The sequence below is a fragment of the Carettochelys insculpta genome, chromosome 3 (genome assembly GCF_033958435.1).
Source record: "Carettochelys insculpta isolate YL-2023 chromosome 3, ASM3395843v1, whole genome shotgun sequence".
Classification (NCBI taxonomy): Eukaryota; Metazoa; Chordata; order Testudines; family Carettochelyidae; genus Carettochelys; species Carettochelys insculpta.
The window spans coordinates 38160427-38178717 of record NC_134139.1 but is presented as its reverse complement, the minus strand read 5'-3'; the positions used below and the strand labels follow the sequence as shown (position 1 = coordinate 38178717).

Below are 18291 nucleotides of genomic sequence, written 5' to 3'. Positions count from 1 at the left end.
GATGGAGCTTAAACTGAACTAAAATGTAACCTTTTAAAATAAAAACCTACCAGCTTGCTACCAAAGAATTTTGAATGAGATACAGCTATTGAGCAGTTGCTTAAAGCCCACTGAGAAGATACATTAGGATTCAAAACTGTGTCACAAATCCTGGCCTACTTAGAAAGAATGTTTAATGAAAAGACTACTCAACATTTTACTGTATCCCTTACTAAGAGGGTGAAATTCAGGTCAACAGGATAGAAAGCTTCTAGGACTCAGGAAACCTGAAAAATAGATCATTGGGTAAACATTACTGCAGTTCTTTATGGAGAATAAAGTTCTTGAAGACAATAATAATCTTTATAAAGGTTTAAATGTTAGGGTATTCCCTTACTGATCTCTGTTTGCTACAGTGATATTAATTATTAGTGAAATTGCTGGTTGATCTTTTAATTATCTTAGTATCTTTTAAATTAGTTCACATTTAAAAATTTAATTTAGGTTTGAAAGTATGAAAATGATTTTTTGGGGTTGTGGGATGTTTTTGTGGTAACATGTTTCAGCAAAAATAAAATAGTGAGGTTTTAAAATGAAAATACAGAATGTTCTCATTTATGACAGAATGGAAGTTGAAAACAATCATAGCCTAATAGCTTGTGGTTGCTATATATTTCTGTAGGCATTTGTAAAAGTCCATTGCCTTTGCATCTGGAAGCCTCACATTATATAACAACTTAAACAAAGGCTCCCACACATAGAGGAGGGTCAAATCTACACAGTTATTGCCTGGGACAAATTTTTAGCCTGATGTAAAGACCCTTGTGTTTAAAGGAATGTCATCAACTTAAATCTCTTATTTCTGGCTAAGAATGTTTTATTTCTTATTTCAGGCAATACTTAGGGTCACTGAAAATGAAAAGTGTGAGAAATGCTTTTCTCCTTGCAGTTTGTGTTCTTTTGGTGGATTTGGCAGCACTCTATGTACAATCAGTTCCATGGCTTCCCTGTGTGTATATAGTCATTTTCCTTGTAGTCAATATATAATGGCCTAGAAACTTCATTTAGTTAATTTTCTTTTGAAATTGACTCCGTTCCTCTTTGGGTGTGTTTAAATAAGGTGCATTTATGTTGCTCTTTGTTTGGTAATATATTCTGATTCTGGCTGGCAATGAGGGAAGGCAGCTAGCACAGTTAAAGAGCTTCAGCTAAGAGTGTCCATGCACTCTCTGGTTTTGGAGCTGACAAGTTAAACATCCTTGTCACTGTTAACTGCCATAAAAGAATGTGCAAAGAAGGAACTGGAAGAAAAAAAGCTTTTTTCTACTTTTGGCCAAAACCTGCCATTTTCACTCATTAGGCATGCTCCCAACCCTAATTGCTCTGTGCTCCACAAAGTACCATCAATAGAGAACCCTTGGAAAATGTTTACAAACCTTACCAGCCACCTTTGCCAAACAGTCAGCACTGACACAGAAATTGAGTACAGGATCTGCTGTGCCAGCACATCCTTTGGAAGGGTACTCAAACAAGTCTTCAATTATAGGTTTCTGCAAACAGGCACCAAGATCTTGGTTTAGAAAGCAGTTGTTACCCCATTCTTCTGTACAGGTTTGAGACCTAGGTAACCTCCAGGCAACATCTCAAGCTGTCAGAGCAGTTCCAGCAGCACTGCCTCATGAGGATTGTCAGGATGATCTGGGAATACTGACGCACCAGCATAAGTGTTTTCTCGGCAGCCAACATCAGCAGTATAGAAACACAGGTCATGAAATACCAACTGTGCTGGGCTGGCTACTGTTTGTTGTAGGCCTGGCACTTCTTCCTTGAGCAAGTACTTTTCTCTCTATAATGTCCGGAGAGAAGGACTCATGAACGGCAGTGGAAGTTCTTTAAAGACATACTGAAAGTACACCTTTATTAGGGAGGCATCAACCCAAAGAACAGGGAGGAATCACACAAATTACAACACAGTGGCACCACACCACACACCCAAGCTATGTCTTTGAAGAAAACAGACATGTTTATGAGACAGAGAAACAACAGAGCAGGTAAGGAAAGGCAAAACAGTATAGCCAAAACGGAGTCTTCCAAGGTTACACCTGCCACTTCTGTGGGAAAATCTGCAGGGTCTGAATTTAGTCAGTCAGCCACTTAACCCATCAATGAGTCCTCTTGGCAGGCAGACATCCTTGCGTCAAAAGGTAGCTAAAGAAGAGATTATATGGGTAGACTTTGCATCCATTGTGAATCCTGTTGATTTTACTCTAGTGTGAGAGTCCACTGATGCCCACTTCAGACAGAATTCTTGTGTCAGGGTCGGAGAATCCATGCATGCCACATGAGGGCATGGGTCTTCCTACACTTCTTATTGTTTTCCTTCTGTTTTATTTCTCAGAAAAATTCTGGGGGTAGAGATGAAGCTTTCATGGAGATTGTCACAGAGCTGTGCCATAGTGGCATTAGGAGGTGCCCTCTCCATTTTCTTCAAGCTGTATAATCTATTTGACCTTTGTGGGAGTCATGAGAAAAGTGGAGGACAAAGGACCCAATCCATGAAAAGACTTAATCATCTATGTAACTTTTAAGAATATGAATAGTTCCTTTGCTTGCCATATACATATATGCTTGTGCTTTACGGGATCAGGGCCTACCTCCAGGGCAGAAACTTTGCAGAGACATGCTAGTACTTTTGTCAGCCAAGCTTTTACAAACAGGAAAGTTCCAAGGTTCTTTATTCAGCACTGGTGAGGCCACATCTGGAGCATTGTATCCAATTCTGGGCCCCCCATCACAGAAAGAATTTGGACACACTGGAAAGAGGTCAGCAGAGGGTGACAAAAGTCATTAGAGGGCTGGAGCACGTCTCCTCATGAGGAGAGGCTGAGTAATTTTTGGCTTATTTAGGCTACATAAGAAAAGTGTGAGGGGTGTATTTGATAGGAGTCTTTCCCTACCTGAGTGGGGTTTCCAAAGAGGGTGGAGAGAGGCTGTTCTCAGTCCTGACAGATGACAGAACAAAGAGAAATGGCCTCAAGTTGTGGTGTGAGAGGTCTACGTTGGATATTAGGAAGAACTTTTTCACTAGAAGAGTGGTGAAGCTCTGGAATAGGTTACCTTGGGAGGTGGTAGAATCTCCTTCCCTAGAAATTTTTAAGGCCAGACTTTCTGGGAAGTCTTGGCTGGGATGATGTAGTTGGGATTGGTCCTGCTTTCAGTAGGAAGGTGTCCTGAGGTCTCTTCTTACCCTATGATTCTATGACTTTAAGGTTTATAAAATGAGATTGAAATTGGATATATGAAGAAAACACTTTTGTCTTCCTCTCATTGTGACAATCCTGTGTCCGTTTGTTTATCTTATATAGGTATTATTAGATGCAATAGTGGCAAATATGTGTTCTCAGATTCTTTGCTCCCATATAAAAAAAACCATGCTTTTATGCAAATTTATTCCTTACTAATTCCTTAGTAACTAGTTTGTCTGAAATTAGGAAACACTTATGTCAAAATATTGCATAGAAATTGAGCAGGCTTCCTTAAACTCAATGAAAGATTCACACTTGACTTGTTGAAAGATTTACACTGCAATTATGTGTATGTATTCAGTACAATAAAATAGTTAAAGGTAAACATTTTCTATTATGCAACAAAGCTATTTTCATTTTTATTTTATTTTTAATATTTAGGCTTGGGTGAAGCTCCACTGACTTTAATGCCTGTAAGTGATTGGTATGTAGCACAGACACTCCAGTTGACAATTGTATGGTTTCTGTTGTAATCCAAAGCACTTGCATTGATTGATCTTATATGGTTTTGACAAGTAAGGCATATGTCAGAAGGACCCTGTGAATTGACAGCTTCATGGTAGAGAGGCAGGCAGATCAGATGTCACCAGTATAGTGCTTTTTAAACCTATGCTGGAAGCTACCATCGTCAGGTTATATTAAAACCATAATAATCAAGTATGCAAAAAGATGGGCTGTGTTTTTCTTCCTTCTGGTTATGGCATGTATCTGGAGCATCCCTGTCACCCAGTGATTCCTGACTGCTAGACCAGCCTATTGATGGGGATGGAGTTGAAAGACCTTGGTGACCATTGTAAATTCAGCTGTCATGACCTGTAGTCAAGTCTCAGTTGCAGACAGGCCTGTTCATCGATTTCTGCACATGATGACTAATTTCAATCTCACTGACATGCTGAGTCCAGGCAGGCACTTCTGTTCAGCCTTTTATTTCTTCTTATTCTCTGTGGTTTATGGTTGGCCATCTAATGAGTGATTTTGATATTTCATAGCGAGGCAGTTTGCTGTGTCTCACTGGCTCATTTTCTGGTTCTGCATAGTGTCGTATTGGGACCATTGGGTTTTGTCATGAGATGGAATTTTATGCTGGTAACTCACCCAATTTCAGCCTCCCAGTGACAGGTTTTCCTTGCATGGATATTTCTCCCATTTTGAGGGTCCCAAGCATGAACACTTTGATACTAATGGAAACATCCTGCATGTTGGAATTCCCTGTCATGATTTCTGTGTCTAGTATGGCAAGGGCCCATCTTTCCTTGTCAGCCTTTGCACTTCTTCCCCTGGCGAGGAGGGCCTTAGATAGAGCACCCCCTCTCTGCCCCATGCAGGGAGTCTTCAACAGGGAAAGGTTTAAAAAGGTCTTAGGCAGCCCTGAAATGAAATCAGCTGCTTCTAGTTGGTCCAAGGTAGTCCTGTCTCAACTGATGCTAATCTGCCAGGGACATACCCCTTGCCGCTCATTCTGATTGATGTGCATAACTACTTCTAGTTAATAGGGGAGTGGACCTTTTACCCTTTAGCGCTGCCTTTCCTCACTCTATGGCAGCCATCTGTCCTGACTTTACCCACTAGGCAGCGACACCTTACCAACAATGCATAATCCAGAGGAGCAGGTAAATCAAGCAGCCTGTCTTCTCTGAGCAGACATGCTGAGGAGAGGGAGCTTACATATTTTAACATTTCAGAGGAAAAGATTTTAGTGTTCACAGTGAATGGGAGTGCACAATGTGTGGCTGGTTAGCCTGAGGGTCACTTTTTTGCAAGTATATAGATGCTAACCCTGAGAGCTGAGGGTATGAGGGGCTGACTACAGTAACAGCTCTGAGGTTCCAGCAGTGGACCAACTATCCAGGTTACATATGCAAAAGGGATAAATATGGTAAGATCTTCCTTTCTAGGTGCAGTCACTTGATTCAGAAAAGTGGTGACCAGTTTTGTTATCTTGATTTTAATCCTGGAATTCTCAACCAAGAATCAGTCATACATCAAATTCATTGCGGGGGGGGAGCTAGGTAAAATTTTTAGAGCAATGGTTTTCAAACTGTGGGTCAGGAGCCCAGAGTGGGTCACCACCCTGTTTTAATGGGATTACCAAGGCTGGTGTTAGATTTGCTGGGACCCTGGGTCAAAGCTAAAGCCTGAGAGGTTCAGCCCTGGCCAACAGGAGCTCAAGTTACAGGCCTCCTTTTGGGCTTCAACTTTAGCCCCTTGCTTGAGTGGTTGACATTACACAAACTGCATACAGGGTGGTGCAACCCCTGTTTTAGACCACCAAAGTCCTAGATTGAGTCTCATTGAATGTCTGTGGAACTTGGCCTTTTAAGTGACTTAGGCTCTTTTGAAAATGGTATTTTCTGTGTACATGTTATTTAATACACTCTGGGTGTTTTTTAGGTTGATGGTGCATAAATGTATCCTGATATTGTTACCCATTGCATTTGCAAAGCGATCAGTTTGAGTTTAATAGATCATTCAACTCCAGATGTACAAAATGCAATGACACTTTTATGTTGTGGAGAACTAATGTAATGAACCAGAACTAAATTTTCACTTCATGAGAAATGTCTACAAGCATCAGTTCTTCTTCGAGTGGTCCCCGTGGGTGCTCCACAATAGGTGTCAGGCTCGCCTGGCGCCGCAGATCAGAAATCTTCCAGCAGTTTCTCCTGGATCGCGCATGCGCCGGCGCGTGCCGCCCCCTGCGCGCCCCTGGCCGCGTGCACGATCCGGTCCCCGCCAGTTCCTTCTCAACCGCCATCGGCTGCAGACGGAATCCACTCAGGCTAAGGCCAGAGTCAGATTACTTAGTGGTTTTTTCCACGTGTAATTTGTTGTTTTTCGGTTATTAAATCATAGGGGCATGCATAAACTCTATCACAGCAAGAGTGTACCTACCCGACGCCCACTTCCGCGCAATCAGTTCGCTGGTGCAAGTCATTACATACAGCCCCACGGTGCCGATCTTACCGTGCCTACAGCTGCTGGGCCATATGGCAGCAGCGACGTTTGTGGTACAGAATGCCCGGTTGCACATATTAAGCCCGTAGCATTGGCTGGTGAGAGTTTACAAACCGGCATCCCACACTGTCCACAGGGTGGTGTCGCCCACAACAGAGGTGCGCAGATCCCTGTCGTGGTGGGAAAACCCCGAGAATCTGCTAGTGGGGGTGCCTTTTCACCAACCACAAATTTCTATTTTTCTTACTACCGACGCCTCCCACATGGGATGGGGAGCGCACATCGGCGACAAGGTAACGTAAGGGCTATGGTCCCCTGCGGAACAGACACTGCACATATCCATACTGGAGCTCAGAACAGTGTTCAACGCCTGCAAACATTTTCGAGATTACCTGCATGGCAAAGTAGTCGGGATTCAATACCGACAATACCTCCACTATGGTTGACATCAATCGATAAGGAGGAGCACGATCCCATGCCCTATGTGCGGAAGCACTCCGATTGTGGAATCGGTGCATCGCCAACAACATAACGTTGAAAGCCTCATACTTGCCGGGTGCGCACAACGTGAATGCAGACCAGCTGAGCAGGCGCTTCGCAATCATGCATGAATGGCAGATCCACTTTGATCTGCTACAGCGCATTTTTCGTACATGGGGGTTTCCCCAGATCAATCTGTTTGCCACCCAGTACAACAAAAAAAAAAAAAAAGTGTCCCCAGCACTACTGCAGAGCAGGAGTGGGGCGGGGGTCCCTGGGGGACGCATTCATGTTTTTCATGGAAGGGCTCCCTACTTTACGCGTTTCCCCCGCAGTGCTTATCCGCAAGGTCTTGCACAAAGCCAGGAGGGAGAGAGCTCGCACGATACTCATAGTCCCGCTTGGGATCGGCAGCAATGGTTTCCCTTGCTTCTGCGCATGTCGGACCGCCCACCGCTTCCTCTACCGGTGGCGCCGGACTTACTCCCGCGGGCTCAAGGGTCCATAGTGCACCCGCACCCTTGAGGTCTGCACCTACAAGCATGGCTAATCCATGGCTCAGCTCCTTAAAGAGCACATGTACGGAAGGAGCACAACAAGTCCTGGAATGTAGCCGAAGGACCTCCACCAGCAGGACTTACAAGCACAAATGGACTCGTTTCACAGCCTGGTGTTCCGCCAAGCAGTTAGCTCCCCTTGACGTTCCTACACCTGTAATATTAGAATATTTCTTAGACCTCAAGAGAGGCGGGCTTTCTCTATCCTCGCTAAAGGTCCACCTTGCCACTATATCAGCCTTTTCGGCATACAGAGGAAGGGCCCATGGTATTCGCCCATCCTCTCGTTACCAGGTTCTTGAAGGGGCTGGTAAACCTCTACCCCCCTCGGAAACCGCTTCCACCATCGTGGAATTTGGGCTTGGTGCTCAGCACGCTATCGGGTCCACCTTTTGAACCATTAGCCACAGTTCCCATACGTCTCCTTACGTTAAAAACAACCTTCCTCCTTGCAACTATGTCAGCCAGCAGGGTGAGTGAGCTCGCGGCAGTGATGACAACGCTGCACTGCACAGTATTCTCAAAGGAGGCGGTAACCTTAAGGCTGCACCCAGCCTTTGTTCCAAAAAGTCTCTCCGGAGTCCAATCTTAACGAGCCAATAGTTTTACCCTCGTTTTACCCGAAGCCTCACAGCTCCGGCAAGGAGGCACGCCTGCATCTCCTAAATGTGAGGAGGGCATTGGCCTTCTACACAGACAGAACTAAGTCCTTCTGGAAAACGGACAGGCTTCTAGTCTCTCTCGCTCCTGGGTCAAAAGGAGAAGGTCTCTCTTCCCGGAGAATCTCAAAGCACATTGTGCCCTGTATAACGATGTGCTTCGAACTTCGAAAGACTCCTTTGTTGGCCCCGCCCAGGGCTCACTCCACCAGGGCGGTGGCGGCGTCAACAGCCTTATTCAAGGGCATCGCGTTAACAGATATCTGTAGAGCGGCGACCTGGTCACCCTATGACACCTTTGCCAAGCATTATGCCCTGCCTTGGGTATTCTGAGAGGATACCCGTCTGTCGACAGCAGTCCTCTCGGGGGCAAGCTGCACATAAACCTATTACCCACCTCCTTACTTGGGTTACTGCTGGGTAGTCACCTATTGTGGAGCACCCATGGGGACCACTCGAAGAAGAAAGAGAAGTTACTCACCTGTAGTAACGATGGTTCTTCGAGATGTGTCCCCGTGGGTGCTCCACCACCCGCCCATCCTCCCCGCTTTGTATCTCTGTCTAGTGTTTTTCAGGAGCATCCGAGGCGGTTGGTCAAGGAACTGGCGGGGACCGGATCGTGCACGCGGCCGGGGGCGCGCAGGGGGGCGGCGCGCGCCGGTGCATGTGCGATCCAGGAGAAACTGCTGGAAGATTTCCGATCTGCGGCGCCAGGCGAGCCCGACACCTATTGTGGAGCACCCATGGGGACACATCTCGAAGAACCATTGTTACTACAGGTGAGTAACTTCTCTTTATGGCCTTTAAATGTCGACAACTTAAATTCAGAGGAAATTTCAGAACTTTCATTTTTAGTATGAAAACATTGTTTTATAAAAATAAATGTTTCGTCTGTTCATGTAATTATCTCAGATTATTGAAACTGGAATTGAATGCCAGGTAGCTAATAGGCCTATGAAAATGAGCATTGAGATACAGCAGTGTGTGTTCAATTTAGGCCTTTGAAATATTTAAAAAATAAAAAAGTTCAGTAAGTATAGGTTTCTGCTTATATTTCTAACCTTGTGGGGAAGACTGAGAAAATAACGGGTCTTGATAATTTTGTGCTGCTTTCATTCGTAATGAAACATTTTCTCTCGCTTAATGCACTCACATGGAGTTTTTACAGGCCGTAGAAGAGAGATTAAATATCTACAGCACTGAAGAACACTAACAAAGAGCACTCCTCTTTACATAAAACCACAGTTGTTTTCTAATTCTTTTTTCAGTTTCCATAGCTAGACGGGTACAAGACCCGTTAGCTGAGCTGGTGAAAATTGAGCCGAAGCATATCGGCGTTGGAATGTATCAGGTAAGGCAATGCAGACCATTTAATCTAGTAATTCAGTATGATATAATGCGACAAAAACACATGTAATTGTTTTGTAATTATATCAACTAATTATTTGCCAGCATTAAAAGATTTGTTTGGATTTGGTGAAATAGTGCTCAACGTTCATGTTGTGTGAGTTTTTTTTTTTTTTTAAATTCCCTGGCTATAAAACAATTATGATTTAGACTTAGAAATGGCTATTGTCAGATTTATAGTCTGTTTTTTAAAATATCAGATCAAACTGCTAATGTGATCTGTGGGGATGAGATTTTTTCATATAATTACACCAGTGGAGTTTTATTCTTTTGGTGAAATAGTAGAAGATATTGATCCTCCATTTAATAGAAGCCATTTGTTGGTGCCATTACGTACATTATTTCTTCCCTTACTGGTTGTAATAAAAACATTGATTACAGATTTTCTTTCATTTACTAAAGCTGAACTGGAAAATGTTTGACAATGCTTGTGTGTGTTTTGAGGTTATTTTGGGGTGCTGGGGGCACAATAGTTTTTAGATCTAAATGTTGAGTAGTAGCTCAGTAGCTGTTGTTTTATGGCATCTGGCTCTGTGTCTTACACACACACACACACACACACACACACACACACACACTTTAAATGCTATATATATAATACAAATAAATAAGTATTGCTCCCAGCTGAAGAAACTAAGCACTTGTTTAAATCCCAGAGACTTGAATAGAAAAATGTGACAAGTGTAAGGAAAGTTAAATGTGAGCTTAAGTGCTCTCTGAAACAGGGGTGCTTTCATGAATCTAGGAGATGGTGCAGAAGTGAAAGCTGAAAGGCTAGAAGACACAAAAAACAGTATTTAACTTTATAGTTCAGTGATCATGTAGCTGTATTTCCAGTTAAGTTCATGGACGTCATTGCAGTGCAATTGTAGTCACAGGATAATGGTCTTTTGTATGGCTTAAAGTGCTGTGGCAAGCCAAATCTTCAGTAAAAAAGATAATGTTGAATGTTTTCTTTTATAATAAACAAGTAACATGTATTTCTTGCAAAAGGTTTTTGGTCAACATTTCATCTAGTGAAGGTTGTTCATGGTGTCATTACTGAGTAGCTGCATTCTGATGGGCACAGGCTAGTGAACAGATTTCAATCTTAGTAATTGGAGAACAAGTTAAAAACTACTTTTAGAGGTAAACTATACTGTAAATTTTGGAATAACTTATACTCTTTTTGACTGATTTTTAACTTAATACAAATATAGTAAAGGTCCTTGTTGTAAATTGGTTGGTTAATATTAATCTTCATTATAATCTTACATAAAGTACAAATAAAAGAATATATTTCCTAGGCCAGGTGTCTGCAAACTGCAGCTCCGGCTCCGTATGGGGCTCTTTAAGGACTTCTTTGTGGCTCTCAATGCTATAATTGCAAACTTAAAAAAAAAGCCCTCATGATTATTTTGTATAAATGGTAAACATCTAAAAGCCCAACGATGAACTTGGTATCTAAATAGCAAATGAACAGTCGCACTTCCTCTTAGAAGGCTGTGGCCACACTTGGCAAAAACTTCAAAATGGCCATGCAAAGATTACTAATAAGGCACTGAATTGAATATTCAGCACCTCATTAGCATTAGGATGCTTCTGGCTGTGGCACTTGGAAAGCGCTGCTTTCAAACGCTTGTGGCTTGGAGCAGCTACATGGGGGTCCTTTTCGAAATCCCCCTGCACCTTTCGAAATCCCCTTATTCTGTCATCTCTGCTGCCCACCTATTGGCCTGTTGCATGCTTCTGCACTCGCTGCCCTCTCTCTGCTGTGCCCATTCATCCCTAGCATTGACCTGGGTGAAGGTAGCAAGATATGTAGGTATATACATTTGGGAAGGCTCTCCAATCTGACTTAAAGTGAAGATTATAGGTTCGCACCTTCCCCAAGTTAACGGTGAGATCTGAAGCAAAGCCTCAGGCCAAAGCCGGAGGTGAGCTTTCGGGATTCCCAGTCACAACACAGACAATGATCTTAACAATACCTATGCTTTATTTAATAGTACAACAGTACATATGCAGCACTTAGCCAAGACACTACAATAAAAATATATTGTGGTTAGTACTTAGATTACAATCAAAGATCTTACTTAACAATATTACTAAGCAATACCTATTGTTTTACTGATTAATCTTATGGTTTTATCCTATGTCTAGCAAACAGGATGCAATACTCACTGACTTCTTTTGAACTTTTTAGAAGCAGAGACCAGCTCGCTTCCACCTGTCGAAAGGGAGTTATTGCAGTGGTTCAGAAAAGGAAGAGGTTAGCTAAGGGTTCTAAGAAATAACAAGAGTAGAATATCACAAGAAGAGAGAGACAGAGAGAGAGAGAGTTTGGGTGATAGGCACCCCATAGGTGCGGATCCGTCTGGCACAGCTTCACATGCGTCGCGTTGGGCGTTCGTTATGCACCCTTCTGTTCTCCCAAAGGATTGTTTTATACCCTTTCTCTCTTGTGCTGACTAAATTAGAGTGACATAATCGAATCTTGAGTACCTACGGAGACCCCCGTATATATGATGACCTTTTCTATTCATCCTGTTTTTCTGGAAACAGAGTTTAAAAGGGAAATTCCTATCTTAGTCCTTTTACCTGACTATATTGGATGACCTTTTATTCTTTCCTGTAAGAAAGAGATGGTTTGGGCGTATTTTGCTATTTGAGAGGTGTTTTTAGATGGCCCAGACTGAAATGATGCACCATTACTGACCTGACCTTAAACCTACTTATAAAAAATAATTTGCCCAAGCTTTTCCCCCCCTCATGCCCTACTTACTGGGCAGGCCCCTTGCGTTTCTGCTGACAGGAAAGCAAGCAAGCATAGATTCTTCTAGGCCTCAGTTAGCCAAACTATCATGGCTTCCTTATATCTACCCTAATTCTAATACTATAAGCTAAGCACAGGCAACACTAGTTCCACTACTCCTCCATATCTCCCTTGGAAAGATGTGTACCAATCCTGGTAGTGTGTGGAGAGCCAGCCCCTGGCCAGATCATTCAGCTTATCAGCAGCCTGGCTGGCAGCTTCCTTCCTTCCCCCACTGCCTCTAGCTGGGGATTCATTGAGACAAAGCCCAAGCCTCTGGCCTAAAGCACTGGCCAGGAGGAGCCAAGCCCTGCAAGTACAAAAGCCCCCCACAGTGCTGGCCTGGGAAAGGTTCTCTGCCCATTAGCTAAGCTCTGCAGTGGTGGGGAGGAAGCTGTTCCCAAACTGTTTAAGCCCCAAATCTACAGGCTTTGCAGCAACTCCCCAGGCAAGGGTGTAGCACCCTCTTCACACACTGCCTCTGCCCCAGTCCTGTTCCCAAAGAGTTCAGCGCTGCTCTGTTCCACAGGAATGCTCCCCTGCTGAGCCACCTCTCTGGCCCAGCTTGCTGAAGCCCTTACAGATAGATTCTCTGAGCCCTGGAGTGTAATGCATCCTTAGGGCTTAACCTGAGTGTGGGCAATAAGCCGCCCAAGGGCCAGATGCAGTGAGCCAGGGTTAGCACTTGGTGAGCCACCACACGCTTTCTCTTTGTGCCTGCAGGTATGGACAGTTGCAGCTCCTATTGGCTGGGAACTGCAATCCACATCTGATGGAATCTGTGAATGATTGTATGTGCAGGTAAATAAAGCATGTGACAACTCGCCATGGGCTAACTGTGGCAAACCATGTATAGCCTGCAGGTCACTTATTGTCCACCCTGCTTAACTCCATCCTGCCTACGCTTTGGATAGGAAGTGGATGGGTTGTGTTGGTGGCCAGCAAGAGCTTGGGGGTGCTAACTGCCTTTCTGCACAGTGCGGGCTGGAAGGGACAAGCTGCTTCCAGCTACAGGGGAGTGGGAGAAGGGAAAATACGTCTTCTGCGAAAACATGGTCGGGTCATCCCTACCGCAACGCTCTCTTCAGCTGGAAACGATTCCTGTTCCTTCCCTCCCACTTAGTGCTGAAAGGCTGCTGCTGGCCATTCTCTGGCATGAATCCAGACAGAAGTCTGGGGAAAGGAGACCTTTGAGTCTGCATGTCCCTCTCATGTTGCCTTGAAAATATGTGGCAGCAAGTAGCAGGGAGGCAGGTCCATCCTGTTTGCCACTGGACAGGCTTGAATACCAGGTATCACATATTAAGCATAGGAAAATAGGGTTACCCTATATGTGAGGCTCTAAAGTCTAAAGAAATCCTGATGTTATTACTATGCGTTATATTTGGCCTTACTGAACAAGGAAGAGAGCTGCCATCAAAATTCCTCTGTCAGTGGGTACAAGAAATGGATATAAGATCATCTAATTGTGAATTTAAGTATCTTTTGTTATATAGGTAAAATTCGAACTTGCTGCACCTGCTTTCTGTGATTCTGAGATCCCTAACTGCTGTGGAATGGATTTACTTCCAGTGGGCAGGTGCAGTTTTCAAAGAGGGCACACGAGAACTTTGTGCCATCAGTGTTCCGTAGAGCAGATCTGTCTTTGTGCTTGGTGTATTTTTCCCTGGTAGTGTAGAGATGGGAAGTTGGGAGGGAAGAAGGTGAGGATGTGGCCAGTGGATCTACTAGCCAGCGCCCTTCCCGCACAGAAGAGGAATGTAGGGGCTAATGCAATGGTATGGCATGATGGATTCTTTTGTCCCCTCTAGCATATTCTTTTATAACCTCTGTTGGTGCTTAATGTGACAAAAACGCCCTTGCTCCAGCTGGTACGGAATGTGGCTGTGTTTTCCATGATTTAGGACACTGTGAGCACAAGTTCATGGCTTAGACCTCTGTTAAAGTCTCTCCATTACCTCCTAATCAGCTGTTTATGCTAGTTCAAGGTCCTTGTCTTCAAAGCAATTAGCAGATGAAGCCCTGGTTATATCTAAACTGAATTTTTATCTCTGGCTACCAAAACAGTTTTAAGGGCATAAATATCCTTTCATCATATAATCCTCTTGTTGTACACTACAGCATGTTTCCTCTTTAGCATATTTGGAAAATTAACTCTTACATCCTTTTGGAATGTTAATGTGTGTATTTCTCAAATCCCCAAAAGAGGGACGTGCTTGATTCCAGATGTAACTGCAACATTTTATGTCAAATAACATTTGTAAATGATGTTCTTATGTGAAGGTTCCTTTAGGGAAAATAGCTGAACTAATTCCTGTTCTAGATGCCATGTAATACTGGAGAGTCCTGATCAAAGGAGGGTTTTCTGAAGTATAATTGGAACACCTATTAGTAAGACATCAAAATAGTCCTCTCTTGTTTCTTCCCCCTTTGAGCTTCTCCTACTTTTACTCTGGTCTTACTGATGTTCCATTTTAATATTTTTTATGACCTTTACCATTCCAAATTAAATTGGAGATCATATCGTGTAACTTGGTCTAAAATAAAGGTAGACATACAGAGAAATTTGGACCATTTTCTTGAAACTTTAGTGGATGCTGTTTCACTAAGATTTGCTTCCTTTTTAATGGGGTGTGGGAGATGTATTCTCCAATGTCTTGTCCAAATTATTGTAATATGTTGACCTCTTTAATAACCTGTGGCTTCAATCATATAAAAGTTAATGCACACAGTGAGTAGTTCCTTTGAAGCTACAGCAGGTTCTTAACTAATTGCCTTCTGGAAGGTAGGAGGTGTTCTCTTTCGTCTGGGAAGCTGAGTGGATAACTTTCTTTGCATTTGTTCTCCTTGCCTATAGACCTAGGATTCCTAAACTACGGGTCATGATTAGATTTGTGAAAGGTCGCCAGCAGCTCAGAGCTGCATGTGACTCTTAAAGAAGCCATTTGCCTCTCCTTAAAGCTGCCACATCCAGTAGCTAGTTCTATCAGTAGAGAAGTGATTATGCATTACAAAGACAGATTCTCCGCCTTTGGTATTCTGTAGTCTTCCCAGGCAAGCCACTTGTTAGACTCTTGCAGTAAGTAATTTTCACTCCCCCCATCACACTCCTCCTCCCTTTTGCCACTTCTTTCTGTTCTGTGTAGCTGATTTGTCAGGTTTTTTTTTTTTTTTGTTTCTATCTCCCCCCACCTCTGAGTGTGAGTCCCAGCCCCCACAGCCCGAATGTGACTCTTCCCACCCCCCCAGCCCTTCCAGCCTCTGAATATGCGGTTTAAGGTGGGGGAGCGATTTGGGAATAAGGGTCTTTCCCCAACCACAGCTCAGATAAACTATAATAATAAAATAATAATTATTGATAAAAATGTAGTGTTATTATTTTAACACTACATTATTTCTATGAAGTAACTACTATGAATATATAAACATGAGGGGATGCAATTTTATACTCTTGTCTCAGGCACAAAATTAGCTAGATACAGCACTGTTCCCTCTCCCCCCTGTTTTTTAAATGCCTTGGGTCACCAAGGCTTCCTGAATTGTCAGAATGGGTCTGGAAAAGGTAGGGAATTGCTGCTATAGACTTTGTGTTCAGTCACTAGGAATTCTGTAACTGTGCAGGCAGCTCTCAGTGCTGAGCTTCCTCATTCATGTGTCTTTCTCCTGCTGGTCCTAAGCCTGAAATATAGGTAGGCTCAGAAGAGACAGAAGTGTGTAGGCTGTGCTGGGGAAATGGCTCAGTGCCTTTCCTGTAAGTATGCACACAGCAATTGACTTTTAAATAAAACTCCAAACCAGACACAACAGCTGTATTGCAGTATTGCTGCCTACGTCTTTGGTGCTCTGGTGGTGGCTCTAGTAATAGTACATACCGTTGACGGGTTCATTGTATTGGCTACTAAGTGAACTTTCAGCATTTGATTAGGTAGTATCATCACTGTTTTAAGTAACTTCAAGAAAGCGCTTTGTGTGAGACAAATGTATTAGAATGGCGATGTTTAAAATGTGTAGACATTACATACAGGTTGGAGGTATTTAGCAGGTTGATTTTGAAAAGACATGACTAGAAAATGTACTACAAATGTGTAGGTATTCTGCAATATTCAGATTTTATTTTAGGTTCCTATGTTTAAATCATTAATTAAAAAAAAACCACAACAAACATCCATCCATCCATTTGGTTGTAATAGAATGCTACACTCAGTAGTTTTACCTAAAATAATCTGGGAGTATTTAAAGAGACCAAGTGAAATACTAGCACAATATTAGGAGTAATGTATTGCTCGCTCGCTCTCTCTCTCTCTCTGCATGAACACTGCTAGAAATTAACATTTATGTTGGAATAGCAAATTCTACATAAAACTACATGCACAAAATGTTTCATGGTTTAAAATGAGTCATTCTATTGCATATCTCTTGTATTAAAAGGTATACTGTTCATATAATCTACACATTTCCTATCCTTGTGTTTTCAGTGGTAGTGTATAGTGAAGTGCAGTGTATGGATAAGTTGCATCAGAAAAACCCAATTTCTCTGTGTTGAGGCATTTTCTTACAGTTATTAATTAATGGGATCATAGGATATTTGGGTAGCAAGATGCACTAGAAGAGCTTAGCGGTCATAAGAAAATTCCAAAGAGTTTTTGAGATGTGATGTGCAAGTGAGTGGTTTTTAAATCTCTTGAGGCATGATTGTGTTATAGAACCCTTAACTCCCAGCTGATTCAGGAGAGTTGGCAACTCTACTGAATTCTTTAGAAGCTGAGAGGAAAAGAACATATGAGCAGGACACAGTGAATGACATTTCACAATTTATGCTTTCTTTGACCCCCTACCCGCTAAAGAAAAGTGAAACCCATTCCATCAACAGTCTGCCTTAAAAGAATTCCTTTACTCTCCATGTCAGGTATACTCAAGTGTTTTCCTGCATGAAAATTACATTGGCAAAGAACACTTCCTTTGTCTACTAGAAGGAATGATAACCCTAAAATTAATGTAAGTGGCAAACTGGAAATAGTTCTCCAAATTTATGGGGGACACAGTCTTTTGGAAATGGGAGACTGTGGTGTGATCTAACTGCTCTTGTCCATTGGAGTGAGGCAAAACCCAGGTCATATTAATAAGCACCAGGCACTTGACTGGTGTGGGAACGGGTGGATTTTAGTCATGGAATCATGTCTGTTGGAGACTGAAGAAGACTTTTGTTTGTATAATCTACCTGTTAGTTGCAGATTTGTTCTCTAACGCATCTGATGGGAAAGGCATGGGCTCTGTGAGGAAAACAGGCAATGACCTTATAAGTCCCTGATCAGCGATCTTTTGTCATATGCTCTTCATTGATGAATGGCAGTACCCCAGCCATACGGTGAAACAGCAGCCATCTAGCATGTGTGAAGGGGAAAAAAAATTAAAGGCAGATTTTTGAGTGGAACCTGTTTTGCTTTTTAAACTATACTGGGTGTTTTTCTGTCAGCTAGAGATGCAAAAGTTGCTGAAAGACCATTTCTAAATACAATTGAAGATCTGTAAGCTTAACAGCATTTAAACCATCCCCAGAAAGAGCTCTTCTGCTTGCTGTGAGAGTTCACATCCTTTCACTACTGTATTTTTAGTATTCTTCTCAGAGAGACCTGCCTGTGTGGGGCTGGCAGCGAGAAGACCAATGAGCCCTTGCTCTGCTTCCCTACCTTGATGGCAAATTTCGGCCAGCATTATATACGCTTGCTGCCTTCTTTTACAGCTGGTGCTGGGGGAAGTGGCCACTGGACTATCTACCTTAGAGCCGCTAATTACAGTAAATGCTTTCATATCCAACAGTCTATCATCTGGAACTTTCAAATAAGCAGAATTTTAACCATCAGTAAATTTTAGTTGCATTTTCCTTAAGTAAAGCGTAGTGAACATAAATACAAATAAATATAGCAAATACAGTATAAGTTTACAGTGTACAATGTAGAGTGACCATCTATCCCATATTTGGCAGGATGGTCCCATATTTTGGATGCCAAAAAGACGTCCCCACTTATTGTTTAAAAGGGACTAACTGTCCCCTATTTGGGCCCTCCACCTGCTGACTTTTCCGCCAGCCTGGCCAGAGAGCAGATAGGTCACTTCCCCAAGCCTCAGGGAAGTGGGAGGAGCATAGGTGACTGTCGCAT

General features: G+C 42.9%; 1 protein-coding gene across 3 annotated transcripts in view; it reads left to right on the top strand.

The window, feature by feature from the left end:
• The window catches only part of SRBD1 (S1 RNA binding domain 1), a 207714-nt gene that overhangs the window by 117616 nt on the left and 71807 nt on the right, over positions 1-18291 (top strand). For all 3 annotated transcript variants that reach the window (XM_074989638.1, XM_074989637.1, XM_074989639.1), the window contains one exon: positions 9204-9286. In XM_074989638.1, coding sequence (XP_074845739.1) covers positions 9204-9286 — 83 coding nt within the window. The remainder of the gene's footprint in view (positions 1-9203; positions 9287-18291) is intronic.